The 13,237-nt window shown below is 40.2% G+C and overlaps 1 protein-coding gene across 2 annotated transcripts in view; it reads left to right on the forward strand.

Annotated features, from left to right (window-relative positions):
- LOC149455784 (24-hydroxycholesterol 7-alpha-hydroxylase-like) overlaps positions 1–13,237 on the forward strand; it is a 77,559-nt gene that overhangs the window by 2,281 nt on the left and 62,041 nt on the right. The window contains exons 2-4 of one of the 2 annotated variants that reach the window (XM_089685899.1): positions 8,255–8,390; positions 9,799–9,973; positions 12,443–12,592. In XM_089685899.1, coding sequence (XP_089542025.1) covers positions 8,255–8,390; positions 9,799–9,973; positions 12,443–12,592 — 461 coding nt within the window. The remainder of the gene's footprint in view (positions 1–8,254; positions 8,391–9,798; positions 9,974–12,442; positions 12,593–13,237) is intronic. The other variant, XM_089685900.1, reaches the window with a different exon arrangement.

The raw sequence follows: 13,237 nt of genomic DNA on the forward strand, positions 1-13,237 counted from the left end.
GTAGTATGATTTTCTGGAAATAAAACGAGCAAATGCTAAAGCTCAAAATGGAAGGGGGATTTTCTGGCTCCGATAACACGTTAGAGGGTGAACCTTTATTTGCGGTCACCCTGTTGTCAAGAAAAAGGATTTATTTATTACAGGTACTTATATAGCGCCGTCACTTTACATATATATTGTGCATACACATCAGTCCCTAACCCTCAAGGGGCGTACGATCTAAGGTATGATCTGATTGTCTGGCACTCTTTCAACTAATGAGAGTACTGTCTGACCAGCTGAGCACAGAGCATTGACACTACATACACAATGAGTTTTTGGGGAGGAGGAAGACCCATTGGTGGAGTTCTCCTTTAACCCTGAAACTCAGGGAATTTGGTTACTCTGTGTTTTGTTTTCAGCGCCTTTAGAGACCTTTAGACATTAGTTCATTTCAGCCTTTCTCTATTTTTCAGTCTTGGCACCATTTAAAAATATGTAAAATCTCAACAAACGCCATTCTAAAATGTAAAAAACATACATTTGACTTATCAATAGGAAACCTGAGCCTGGGATGATGTACACAACTGCCTTTATGAAATTATCTTCACATCAGTGTCGCCCCCCCCCCCCCCCACATCGCGTCAGAGTCACCCCCCTTCATGTCAAGTGTTCACCCCCTCCTTCTCATCAAGAGTCCCCCCCACCCCTTCATGCCAAAGGTCCTCCCCAACACATCAAAGTTCCCCCATCATTATAGAGCAGTTCAGGGTTTCTAAATGTAAAATAATGTACCTGGGAAAAATAATCCCTTAAACTGATATTAAAAATATATTTTTTTAAAATAACAAGCATGTTACACTTACCTGCTGTGTGCAGTGGTTTTGCACAGAGTAGCCCCAATCCTCCTCTTCTCAGGAGGCCCGCTGGTGCTCCTGGCCCCTCCCTCCTGCCAAGTGCCCCCTGAGAAATCAGTTTGCTATGGGGACACTCAAGCAGGCTTGCTTCCATGCCACTGCTGTACATGTCTCTATTCACACACAGAGCCACACCTTGTCCCCACCCCCCTCTCTTTATTGGTTCACTGGCTGTGATTGACAGCAGCATGAGCCAGTGGAGGGAGGGAGAGTCCCCAGACAGCTGAGGCTCTTGTGCACATCGCTGGATCGCGATGGGGCTTAGGTAAGTATTAGGGGGGGATTACTACACACTGAAGGTTCTCTTTTTACCTTAATGAAGGTAAAAAAAAACAACTTGTGTCTTTACAACCACTTCCCGACCGCGCTATAGCAGAAGTACTGGTACAGGGTGGCAGGGCTGCACAACGTCAATATATATACTGTATATATATCTCCTAGATTGTAAGCTCGAAAGAGTAGGGCCCTCTAACCCCTTGTGTGCTGTTTGTTGTTGCTGTACTGTTTCATGTATTGTCCCCCCCCCTCTATTGTACAGCGCTGAGCAAACCCTTTGGCGCTATATAAACTCGATGTAATAATAATAATATATTATGTGTGTGTGATTTTGTATTCCCGGGTAGGGGACGTTCGCAACGTCCTGCCCGCATTGCCATTGGCGGCTACAGCTGTCAATCACCGTGCCTCGGCCGGAGATTCCCCACTGGCACCCGGCAATCGCCGAGGAACACTGACAGGGGAGAGGTCTGTATGTAAACTATACAGTTCTCTCCCCTGTCAGCACCAGCATGCTGCATAGCAGAGCAATAAAAAACAGCATGCTTACATTGTAAAGCACACAGAGACAAAATAGTAAAACAGCACACAGTTAACCCTATGATTGCCCCAGATGTTAACCCCTTCCTGCCCAGTGTCATTAGTACAGTGTCCGTGCTTTTTATTAGCACTGATCACCATATTAGTGTCCCACCCAGTGTCAGAATGCCTGCCGCGGTCACACTATAAGTCGCTGATTGCCGCCATGACTAGTATTAAAAAAAATACAGTAAGTATACTGCCATTTGTAGATGCTATAACTTTCACATAAACCAATTAATGTACACCAGGGGTATGGAAATTTTTGAAAAAACTACTTGTCCAGGTACTAAATCGGTGCCCCAATCTACTTGTTCAGATAACAAATAAATACATTTGAACCAAATCCTTATTTAAATCTGAGGTGCTTTTAGTAATGTCTGGGGCTTTTAAAAACAAAAGGGGCTTTATGGCAACTTAAACATGTAATATTTTAAACATTGCACTGTATACCTCCTCCTTCCCTCCCTGCCTGTCTCCAGCACCACACCCAGGGACTAGCTGGGTGGAGAGAGACCTTGCAGTGTAATGAGCACTGATTGGTTTCTCCTCAAGAAAGGGGAGTGTCAGGCTTATCCTTTTTGCTGCCTGAGCCGTTTTTGCATTTTTTGCACAAGTTTAAAAAATCATTTTAGACCTGAAGATTACATAAAACCCCCAAACATTATATATTTTCTGAAATCAGACACCGTAGAGAATAAAATAGTGGTGGTTACAATTTTTTATGTCACATGATATTATCGCAAAATTTCAGTAAAAAATACAAGTAAGTTAATTTTAGGGCACAAAAAAAGCAAATGACCATTTTGCACCGAGTAAATGGATATCCAACATGTCAAACCTTAAAATTGTGTGCGCTCGTGAAATGGCGACGAACTTCAGTACCCTATATTTTCTATAGGTGACATTTTTAAAGCCCCTTATAGGTCATCAGTATAGTGTATGGAGGAGGTCTCATGCTAGAATTATTGCTCTCATCCTGGCGTGTGCGGTGATATGTAACATGTGTATCGCAATCGCCGTTTTCATGCATAGGCCCCTAGCATGTGCTTTTACATTTGTACGTGCCTATATATGTGGGGGTAGGGGGGGGGGCTCAATTTTTTTTGGGGGGTGGGGATGTTATGTGCTTGGGTGTAACAGTTTTTCTTACAACTAAAAAGAAAACTACATTTTTTTATTTTTTTTTTTACTTTTTCTTTTTTTGCATCACATAGGGAATAAAGTCCCCTATGTGATGATTTTTGGTGACAGGTTCTCTTTATTGAGACATCATCCAGGGTCTAAAGGAGCCTGGATGCCTCCCCTGAATGTAATGCAGTGCACATTGCACTGCATTACATTCTTTCCCGTCTGGGAAATCTTTCAATCATAACTTCACTTCCGGGTCAGGACAACAAGGGGAGGGGAGCAGATGTGCCCGTCTCCTCCCTCCCCTCCAGCCGACGGCGGTGAGCCGGTTCCAGGCCTGCAGATGGGCAAGCAGAGCCTGGGAGACAGTGGGAGGGGGGAGAAGTTCATGGGGGGGGGGGGGGGGGCAGAGGCTGGCACACAGCGCTGCTGCCCTGAATGCTTCCATCTGACAGGTGAGCCCTGCTTGTCCGCAGCAAGGCTAAAGATTAAAATAAACTACCTGCCTGGTGCCCAGAACTACATGTGTCGGGCATTGGGCAATATAAATACAACATCCCTGTAACACATACTGGGATTTTTTTTTTAGCAAAGACGTGTAGCAGAATACATTTTGGCCTAAATTTATGATGAAATTTGTTTTTTTTTTTTACTGGATATGTTTTATAGCAAAAACATTTTTTTTTCAAAATGGTCGGTCTTCTTTTGTTTATAGCGCAAAAAATAAAAAATGTAGAGGTGATCACCAGCATGAGGAAGGAGGTCCTGATTCCTGTACTGTATATAGATCTTTATCACTAGAGGGATCACCAGCTGGAGGAAGGAGATCCTGATTCCCCTGTATAGATCTTTAAAGCAGAGATCCACTCACAAGGGGAAGTTTCGCTTTAAGGACAGGTACCCGCTCCCACTTCTGCTGTGATTGCCTCGGCGATCAGAAGCGGAAGTTGTCCTCCCCCAGAAAACTATGGGGCCATTCACAAAGTGCAGCCTTACTCGCACATGTGCAGTGAGCATCCGGCTGTGAAGCCGCAAGCTGTCACAGCCTGGTGCCCACACTGTAGATGCTGGCGCTGGGAACACAGGGTGGCCGGTGACGCAGGCTGCAGGGGGGACACCGTGGGATCGAGAGACAGTTGAGTGTCCATTTTTTAAAAGTCTGCAGCTATAGTTTTGTAGCTGCTGACTTTTATTTTTTTTCTATTTTCACTGGAACTCCGCTTTAAGTCACTATAATGCTTGAATCCATAATTGCATAATACTTAAATCCATGATTAAAGTGAATCAAAAAATTCTAATAATATTTGTAAATCAGTGCATAAAAAACTGCGTGCATACAAAACTAATAAAAAGTGAAAAAATGAAAAAATATAAAAAAATGAAAAATATAAAAAATATATAAAAAAAATAAAAAATAAACTGAAAGAAAATTTATATAAGTGAATAATAGTTCAGTTCATATGAATTGAGATAGTAATGAAGTTCAATCTAATCTGCGTAGTAAGTCAATGTTCATGACATGAACCTCTCTCTCCTTCCTCCTCTCCTTTCTCCTCAACACAGCTTTTCTCAATAAGGACTTTCTCCTCTAGTTGCTTGGCTTATTCCTCCATAACCGATACATACAGAGAAGGGAAAAAAAAGAAACATAGTGTCTTATCCTGGGTAACAAATGTTTAATGAGCTTCTGATCTCCCACTCACATGGTATCAACAAAAGTAGTGCTTTGTGTAAATATATCCAAATCCTCCTGCAAACAGCCCTGCAGGTGTGTGTATGTTCACTCGATATACTCGCCGTTCCTCTGTGGATGCGTGATGACGTCACCGCCCCTCCCCTACGCGTTACGCTACAGGGACTCGTAGCTTCCTCTGGGGGATGTAGAAAAACTACATCCCCCAGAGGAAGCTACGAGTCCCTGTAGCGTAACGCATAGGGGAGGGGCGATGACGTCATCACGCATCCACAGAGGAACGGCGAGTATATCGAGTGAACATACACACACCTGCAGGGCTGTTTGCAGGAGGATTTGGATATATTTACACAAAGCGCTACTTTTGTTGATACCATGTGAGTGGGAGATCAGAAGCTCATTAAACATTTGTTACCCAGGATAAGACACTATGTTTCTTTTTTTTCCCTTCTCTGTATGTATCGGTTATGGAGGAATAAGCCAAGCAACTAGAGGAGAAAGTCCTTATTGAGAAAAGCTGTGTTGAGGAGAAAGGAGAGGAGGAAGGAGAGAGAGGTTCATGTCATGAACATTGACTTACTACGCAGATTAGATTGAACTACATTACTATCTCAATTCGTATGAACTGAACTATTATTCACTTATATAAATTTTCTTTCAGTTTATTTTTTATTTTTTATTTTTTTATATATTTTTTATATTTTTCATTTTTTTATATTTTTTCATTTTTTCACTTTTTATTAGTTTTGTATGCACGCAGTTTTTTATGCACTGATTTACAAATATTATTAGAATTTTTTGATTCACTTTAATCATGGATTTAAGTATTATGCAATTATGGATTCAAGCATTATGGTTATAGATTATTATTGAATTATTGGTGATACACAATATTTATTCATAATTTATTTAGAGCACTTATATAGTTTGGAGCGCGGTACAATATAGATATAGGTAATTAACATCCATACACCTAGAGAGGGTGTAAAAAGTACCTGGCGATCTAAAAATCTAATTAAGCACGTTAATTGATTTATTAGTGGTTCACTACATTCATTATCTAATATTATTTTTAAACACGGAATTAATTGCTTTATTAGTAAGAAAACTTCTAGTGGCTCACAAGTATTTAATTAATTTGCATTTTCCGCTTTAAGTCAGCTATACATGGACCAAAATTCAGTGGGTTCAGCAGGGACCCACTGAATTTCGATTCATATATAGGCAGACTGGTTGTACACAAGTCGAACCATCTTGTTGGAAAAGTTTCTCTTGAACAGCAGCACCAGCTATAGCTAGTGGTGCTGATAAGTGTATTCTGATAGTGGGGAAATCTCCCCACTGTCAGAATACAATAGCTCAGCAGGAGGGATTCCCCTATCCACATCCATTGTGTGGATGGAGGAATTGAGCCATTTTCTTTTGTTCAAACCACTGGTTGAACAAAAAAAACAATGAGTGGCATATGGCCAGCCTTAGTTATTGCTAGAGGGATCACTTGCAGGAGAAAGGCGGTCCTGATTTCTCTATATACAGTAGATCTTAGGGGAAACCTCATTTAGAATATCGTGTCCAGTTCTGGGGAACCTGCTTAAAAACAAAAAAAAAATGTTGATACCATACAAAAATATTTCAGCATTCTTTTATCTTTGTATGGTGTTTGGACTTGACACAGGAAATATGGACACTATGGTTTATTATGTGATTTACGGTAACCATTTTTTCACTTATATAATTTTCACTTATAGATCATTTTGAATATTTATTTAATTAGCGCATTCCTATATTCACTTATTTAGCTACTCATTGAGTTCTTAAATTTTGCTGTTGTAAACTATGATTATCTCCTGAAAAAAAGTACTTGATGGAGGTAAACCAATTGTTGATATTTTTTCTGTTTGTACAACCATAAATGTATTTAAATATTGTTAGATGTTTAGTAAAACATTTAGTGTTTTTATACAAACTATTGTCTGTATGGTGTACCTCGTTAAAGTCCCGTGGGCATTGTCTTTAGTACATTATGTAATATAAGAGATTGCGATATGCCATCTTATGCAATAGACCATATAATTTGCAGCATTTTAATTTTAAAGAGCGTTGATATTTCTTCCAACAATTTAAATAAAAACGCTGTTCATTTTTTTTTTCTTTATTATAAGTTGACAGTTGGACGAACGAGGGAATTTTTTAAAAAAAAATTTTTTACTTTTTATTTTACACTTAATAGTTTTTAAACAGTTTAAGCAAACCTGTTGGGGCTGAAATAACAAACAAGTAGCAGGACTGGGGAGCCATTGGCAAAAGCACGTACCTTCTAACCCAACATTCATCCCTCCTTTTACTGTGCAACAACGGCCAGGCAATGCATGTTTTAGCTATCAGTTCACATTTCATTCATTGCGCAAAAAAAAAATTCCTTGCCAGGTCAACAACATGTATTGGACGTATACAGAATGTTTTTATATTTTTATAACATCCATAAATTACTGAGGCTATTTTTAACACAGCTGCTATTTTCAAACTATAGAAATAAAGAAAGGAGCGCCAGACCAAAAACAGATGAACGAGTCCATGATAATTTTAATTATTCAAAAAAGGTTATATAAAAAAACACCAAATGCATTTTGGTGGCAACACCACTCCCCTTTTATCAGGGCAAGATAAAACTTGGATAGAGTCCAGAAAAAACTGAAGAACTTCATAGATGTATATTTGAACCTCAATATTAAATTATCCATATTTAGTAACAACTTGACAACAGTTGCTGTTCAGAAGCAGTTACAATTGTCTTAGACTTTTTCATCCAGTTTTGGTTTTGCACTCCTTTCTGTATTTCTATGGTTTTAGTTACTGATCAGTGCCCATCGAGGGAAGCCTTGCTGTGTGGGAGCCACTGCGCCAGAGCTATTGAGCTTGTTTGAAGTTTTCCTTCATCTGATTACAGATGCAAGCCTGGAAGTTCCTAGCATTTCTTTAAGTATGTTGTTCTGAAGGCATTGAAATATTTCTTCATCCCCAATATCCTGACAGAGCACCGTTTGCAATGACTAAGTCTATAAAAGGATATCTGCACCATATAGTAGGTTCTCCCATCTACATTTCTTCCATGGTGTGGATCTGGAAGTCATCAAGAGAATAGGCTGCAACCTATGATGATGCTATTCATATTTGTTCACCCTGCATAAAAATATCAATATCTCTTTGGAACATCTGATTGCCACAAGTTAGTTCATCTTTTTCTTTTTGACACTCGATTATGTTTCTATTCCCCCCTTTTTTTCCAGCTTTAACAAGATCTTTTTAGGGTGTGTAATAAAGATGTATTTCGGTAAGAAATGTTCCCATGGAAGTTTGGAACACGTATGTACAAAAGCATTGTTTGTAAGCTAGTAGACTGGCCCTCCTTGAAGACACAAAAACCCATCAGAAGACCAGAAAGTAGACCGCTCTTGTGCATATACCAGTCAGTGAATGGGAAAAAAATACTTCAAGCTGCTAATCAATTTTTAGTCAGAATAAGATTCAGGTAGTCAGATCAGTCTACTACGTGTGGAGGAAACACATTCCCTAGTTCATGCAGTCTGATATATAGTAGTACACCTTTAGGTACTCTTATTTATGTTCAGTCAATAAGCGTATCCCACATTTCATGAAGCATTTCTACAATGTCTTTCAGCATGGACCAGTCTTCACTGTAGTGGTTTTAGGCAACAGATTGACCATTCTCAGTGGAGACGAAGGAGTGTCTGCCTTCTTCAAATCCAAGCAAGTGAACTTTCCAAAGGCTGTACAGAAACCTGTCCAGTACACGGGTAAACATAGACAAATCATAACCACTTTATCATTCTTTATGTCTTTATGGGTTATACCATCCATTTCCAGAGAACCTTCTGGGTGCATAAAACAAAAGGCTTGCAAAGTCCTGGGGCTTGCTATAACGGACTTCAGCCTTGTGTCAATGACATCAGTTTTAGATACTTCTGAGTTCATTATTTATTTCAGGTACTTATATAGCGCTGTCAATTTACACAGCGCTTTACATATATATTGTACATTCACAACAGTCCCTAACCCTCAAGGGGCGTACAATTTAAGGTCCCTAACTCACATTCATACATACACATACTAGGGACGATTTAGACAGGATCCAGTTAACCTTCCAGCATGGCTTTGGAGTGTTGGAGGAAACCGGAGTATCCGGAGGAAACCCACGCCGGCACAGGGAGAACATACAAACTCCAGGCAGGTGGTGCCTTGGTTGGGATTCAAACCAATGACCCTAGTACTGCCAGGCGGAAGTGCTAACCATTTACCCACTGTGCTGCACATGAAGAATTTACTGACAGATGCATTGAACTGCAGTTGACCTCATTTGGTTTTGCATTCGCATACACTTACATTAAATTGCAAACCTGGAAAACCTGCTGAATGGAAAAAAACTGGAGAGCTCTTGAGGAGCTCACTGTACTAACTATGCGATGTTAGTACAGCGATCTCCCCGCTGAGCTATTGTGTTCTGACAGGGGGACTGTAACCCACACCGATCAGCGCTCACAGCCCTTGGTTACCAGCACTGATCGGATGCTGGTTTTCCAGCATGCCCGTTCCACAGAAGTTGGCAAGGCTGGTGTACACACGGGCTGAATGTCGGCCGGTTCAACAGAAACTGGCCGACATTTGGCCTGTGTGTACAGAGCTTTAGTGTTTCATGCCTATGGAGAGTGTTTTCAATATATTCCTAAAAGGAATTCTTAAGGTTCTTCTGACTGGCTCAATGGTGGATTGTCTTTAGGAATATCTAAAAGATTGGACTCCAGAGAGAAGAAACAGGAAGTCCAGCTCACAGCAATGACTTCTGTTACTGGAACATTTTCCAGTTTAACAATAGTAGAAAGGTTGGAGTTGAGGATTTTTCCAGTTTAGTTTCTGTCTTATTTCCAGTGCAGGAAGTAAAGGTAAATCACATTATTGGAAGCACAGATAGCAAAATAGGCAATTGCCAAAAATTCCAGCTTTTTACCTATTAATCCAATATAAAAAGGACATTTTTGGTCAGAGTTCTACAATTTACAGCTTAGGGGAACTCTATTAATAAGAATCTTTTTTTTAAACGGTTTTTGTATTTTTTACCATTTCCTGCCTCTGAGACTTTCATAAGCTGTGTTGATGATCAAGCAATAATCCTTTGCACCATCTACCTTTTATCCAATTCAAAAACAGTGTCCATTGGAAAAGAAAGCTTCTACAAGTCGCACGATGACATTGTGAAAATGTTAGCATTTAGGCTTTCATATAACAGACTTAATGAACATGTAGCCCTATTGTGCAGTGAATTTTCCTCGCATCTGGACCAACTGAGCTCACAGGGCACTAAGGAACTCTACGACCTGGTGAGGTAAGAGAATTAATCCAAGGTTCCTGGTATGAAGGATTATGCACCTTATGACCTGTATAAATGTTGTAGACCACAAGTTGATTGTGTTTATTATATAGGTACAGAACTAATAGGTGACCTTTTCAGAAAAATCTAAGCCATCGACGGGGCTTTGCATTTACCTGGAATAATATATAAGATTTCTTTTAACAGGAATTTATTTTTTGTTTTTCCCATCAAACTCTTCAGGGATCCTGACAATGTCAGGATCTGCCCAGATGCCTGACTGACAGCTGGCTCAACCTGTCAGAGCATTGCTGAAAGCCTGAGCCAGCTGCTCCCACCCCCTTCGCAGCCTGGTGTTCCAGTGAATGCTAGAGGGACAGAGCAGAGAGCGGGTGACTGACAGTCACCGGCTCTCTACAAACACTGCTAATCTCCCAGTTCTTGGTCTTTAAAGGTAGTGGGGAACAGATGCAGCATCGTACCGATGCTGCATCCACCTAAGTGAGTATGACTTTTTTTCTTTTTTTTAATCCCACGCTTCTCTATTAATGGCAATTCAAGAGTACTTTCCTAGGTGTCATATCTTACAAAACCATGTACGAAATAGTCAACCCTGTTTGCTTTTATTATGATTCTGTGAATCCTTAGGGTTCTTACAGTGATTGTTAGTGGTTCCTGAGGAAAATGCAGTGGCAGATTGATCCTCTGCCAATGCTGACCATCAGTGTAGGGGGTCACTTCCACAATGGTCACCAAGTTGTGGGGTTGCTTCTACACAGACTGCCAAATGTAAGGGGTCACTTCTACAGAGACCACCAAGGTATGGGGTCACTTCTACATTGACCACCTATGTAAGGGATCACTTCAATTTTCATTGTGTGGCCTTTATTATTTTATTTTATTACTGAGAATAATTTTGCCAAATTGATTAGTGGAATTGGCAGTAAAATACACACTATTCTGACTCCCAACTGTTGTATTATTGACTTACCCTTGCTGAGACTTCTATGCCTGGCCTATATAAGCAGTTACAGTCACCACGGAAATAATTTTTCAGATAACTGAACTCACTAAACACCTGTTTTCTCATCCACAAAATCTTTATTGCATGCAGCGGGTTAACAGCAGACAACAGATGTGGCAGATGATTGAAAGGACGGTAATTGCAGGTCAAAACATGGTAATGTGTTCCCAGATGCGAGCAGATTACACGTGGCCTAAAGCCAAGCAGCCACATTTATTTCATTAAAAGACAGAGTGAAAAGGAAATACATCACAAGCTAGTGGGAGGGAACACAGAATGGAAGAGAGAAATAGAGGGTGCAATAACCAAAATATCCACAAGATGGCAGTATATTAACCAACACTAAGGTCAATAAGCAATGGCTTAAAGCGGAGTTCCACTCACTCTGTCAAAAAATAAAAGTCAGCAGATACAAAAACTGTAGCTGCTGAGTTTTAAAAAACAACCACTTACCTGTCCCGTTTCACTGGCTGTCCTGTATTCCAGGAGGTCGGCATCTTCAGTGTGGGCACCCGGCTGTGCAGCTTGTGGCTTCATGAATGGTCCTGTAGTCTTCTGGGACCCGTCACGTGTCCTAAAAGATTACAGGGAGGGAGGACACCTTCCAATCGCCTAGGCGATCGGACTGGAAGTGGGAGCGGGTACCTGTCAAATTTGGATACCCGCTCCCCTCGCCCCCCAAAAGGTGCCAATCCTAATGGGGAGCCGGGGAGCAGTCCTTAAAACGGAACTTCCCCTTTTGGGTGGAGCTCTGCTTTAAGGAAAAATAACTATAAATTCTCAATTCACGGTAATATGAACATTAACCATGACTATACATTGTATTATATTTTCACACAATAAGTGTAACAGTGCACACACACCCTCCTTTTTTTCTTTTTTAATACTCTGCAACGTACAGGTCACACTGATGCACTCTGAACTGTAAATATGAAAATTTTAGTGGAGGGTTCCCTGGACCTGAAAACTGTTATGGGTAAAGACTATTATTATTATACAGTATTTATATAGCGCCAACAGTTTGCTCAGCACTTTACAATATAAACTAGAGTGAACAGACACATGGTTTGTAAGGGTTTCAACTACTCCTAGCTGGTAATGAGGCAGAAACCATCAGTGAAAAATGCAGCATCCTTAGTGCTTGTTCACAATAGCTTTACTCTCTAAATCTGCATTTTGGACTGTCCTTAAGAAAGCACTTAACAGGAGGTGATGAGGTGTTGTATGGCCTTCTCACAACCTGCTTTAACCCCTTGAAGCCCATTCAACCTTGCAGAACAGCCCCATTCACTTGAATGGGTTGCATTTGGTCCATGTTGTGCTGGTCTGACTTCAGTAGAGTGAGCTCTCATTGCTTGGTGTGGGTAGTGTACTTTGTTCAGTAAACTGTGTATTGAATAAATCAACTAGAATAAATAGAAGCAGTAGAAAACCCATTTGTATCTTGTTCTCAATGACAGGCAAGTCATGTACCCTGCTGTGGTGGACAATCTGTTTGGTAAAGGAGTGTGCCCTACTACCAAGGACAGAATCAAAGAATTTGAAGAGCATTTCCGCACATTTGCTGAAGGGTTTGAGCACGGCTCTCTGCTCCCCGAGTGGTTTTTCAAGTAAGGACATCTACTGCCATTAACACTACAGTGTTCAAGCTGAAATTTAGCTAAACAAAAGAAAACCATTATTTATTGCTTTAGTGAGCTAACTATTTGTGAAGTATGTCCCATGTTGTAAAAATTGTAAAAAAGTTATATTGTCAGTGTAGCTGATGTCTAAATTCCCTCTCGCTCCTAGCTGTTAGCACCCTTGTGATTCACTTCACAGCATAAAATAAAGAAAATTAAAATAATGTGCAGTGCCAATTGTGTGAATACTGCATAAGCAATGGGGGTTTATATGAATCACTCATAGATGAAGGCAGCAGCAGCACATGGAGTTTTATGTTTGATTTTTATTTATTTATTCTTGCATTGAAAATCCTCGTAATGTTTTTGTGAAGTTTGGAGAGACATTTGATTTTATTGACACTTCACAGACTTCTTTAAATAGAAGTCACATTTTCAGATACCTTTTGAGTGACTATAGTATATTATTACTCCACTGAACGGTATTTTGGGTTATCCATGTGCAGTGCTTCTCTGCTGTAAATCAGATACTAAACCACACATAACAATTGTATGTGGAAAATATATGGCATATTCTACCATACAAAATACACAGACCAATTCCAATAAAGTTTAAAAAAAAAAAAATTCTCA

The sequence above is a fragment of the Staurois parvus genome, unplaced genomic scaffold (assembly GCF_062004578.1).
Source record: "Staurois parvus isolate SC_StPar_1 unplaced genomic scaffold, SC_StPar_1.0 ptg000388l, whole genome shotgun sequence".
Classification (NCBI taxonomy): domain Eukaryota; kingdom Metazoa; phylum Chordata; class Amphibia; order Anura; family Ranidae; genus Staurois; species Staurois parvus.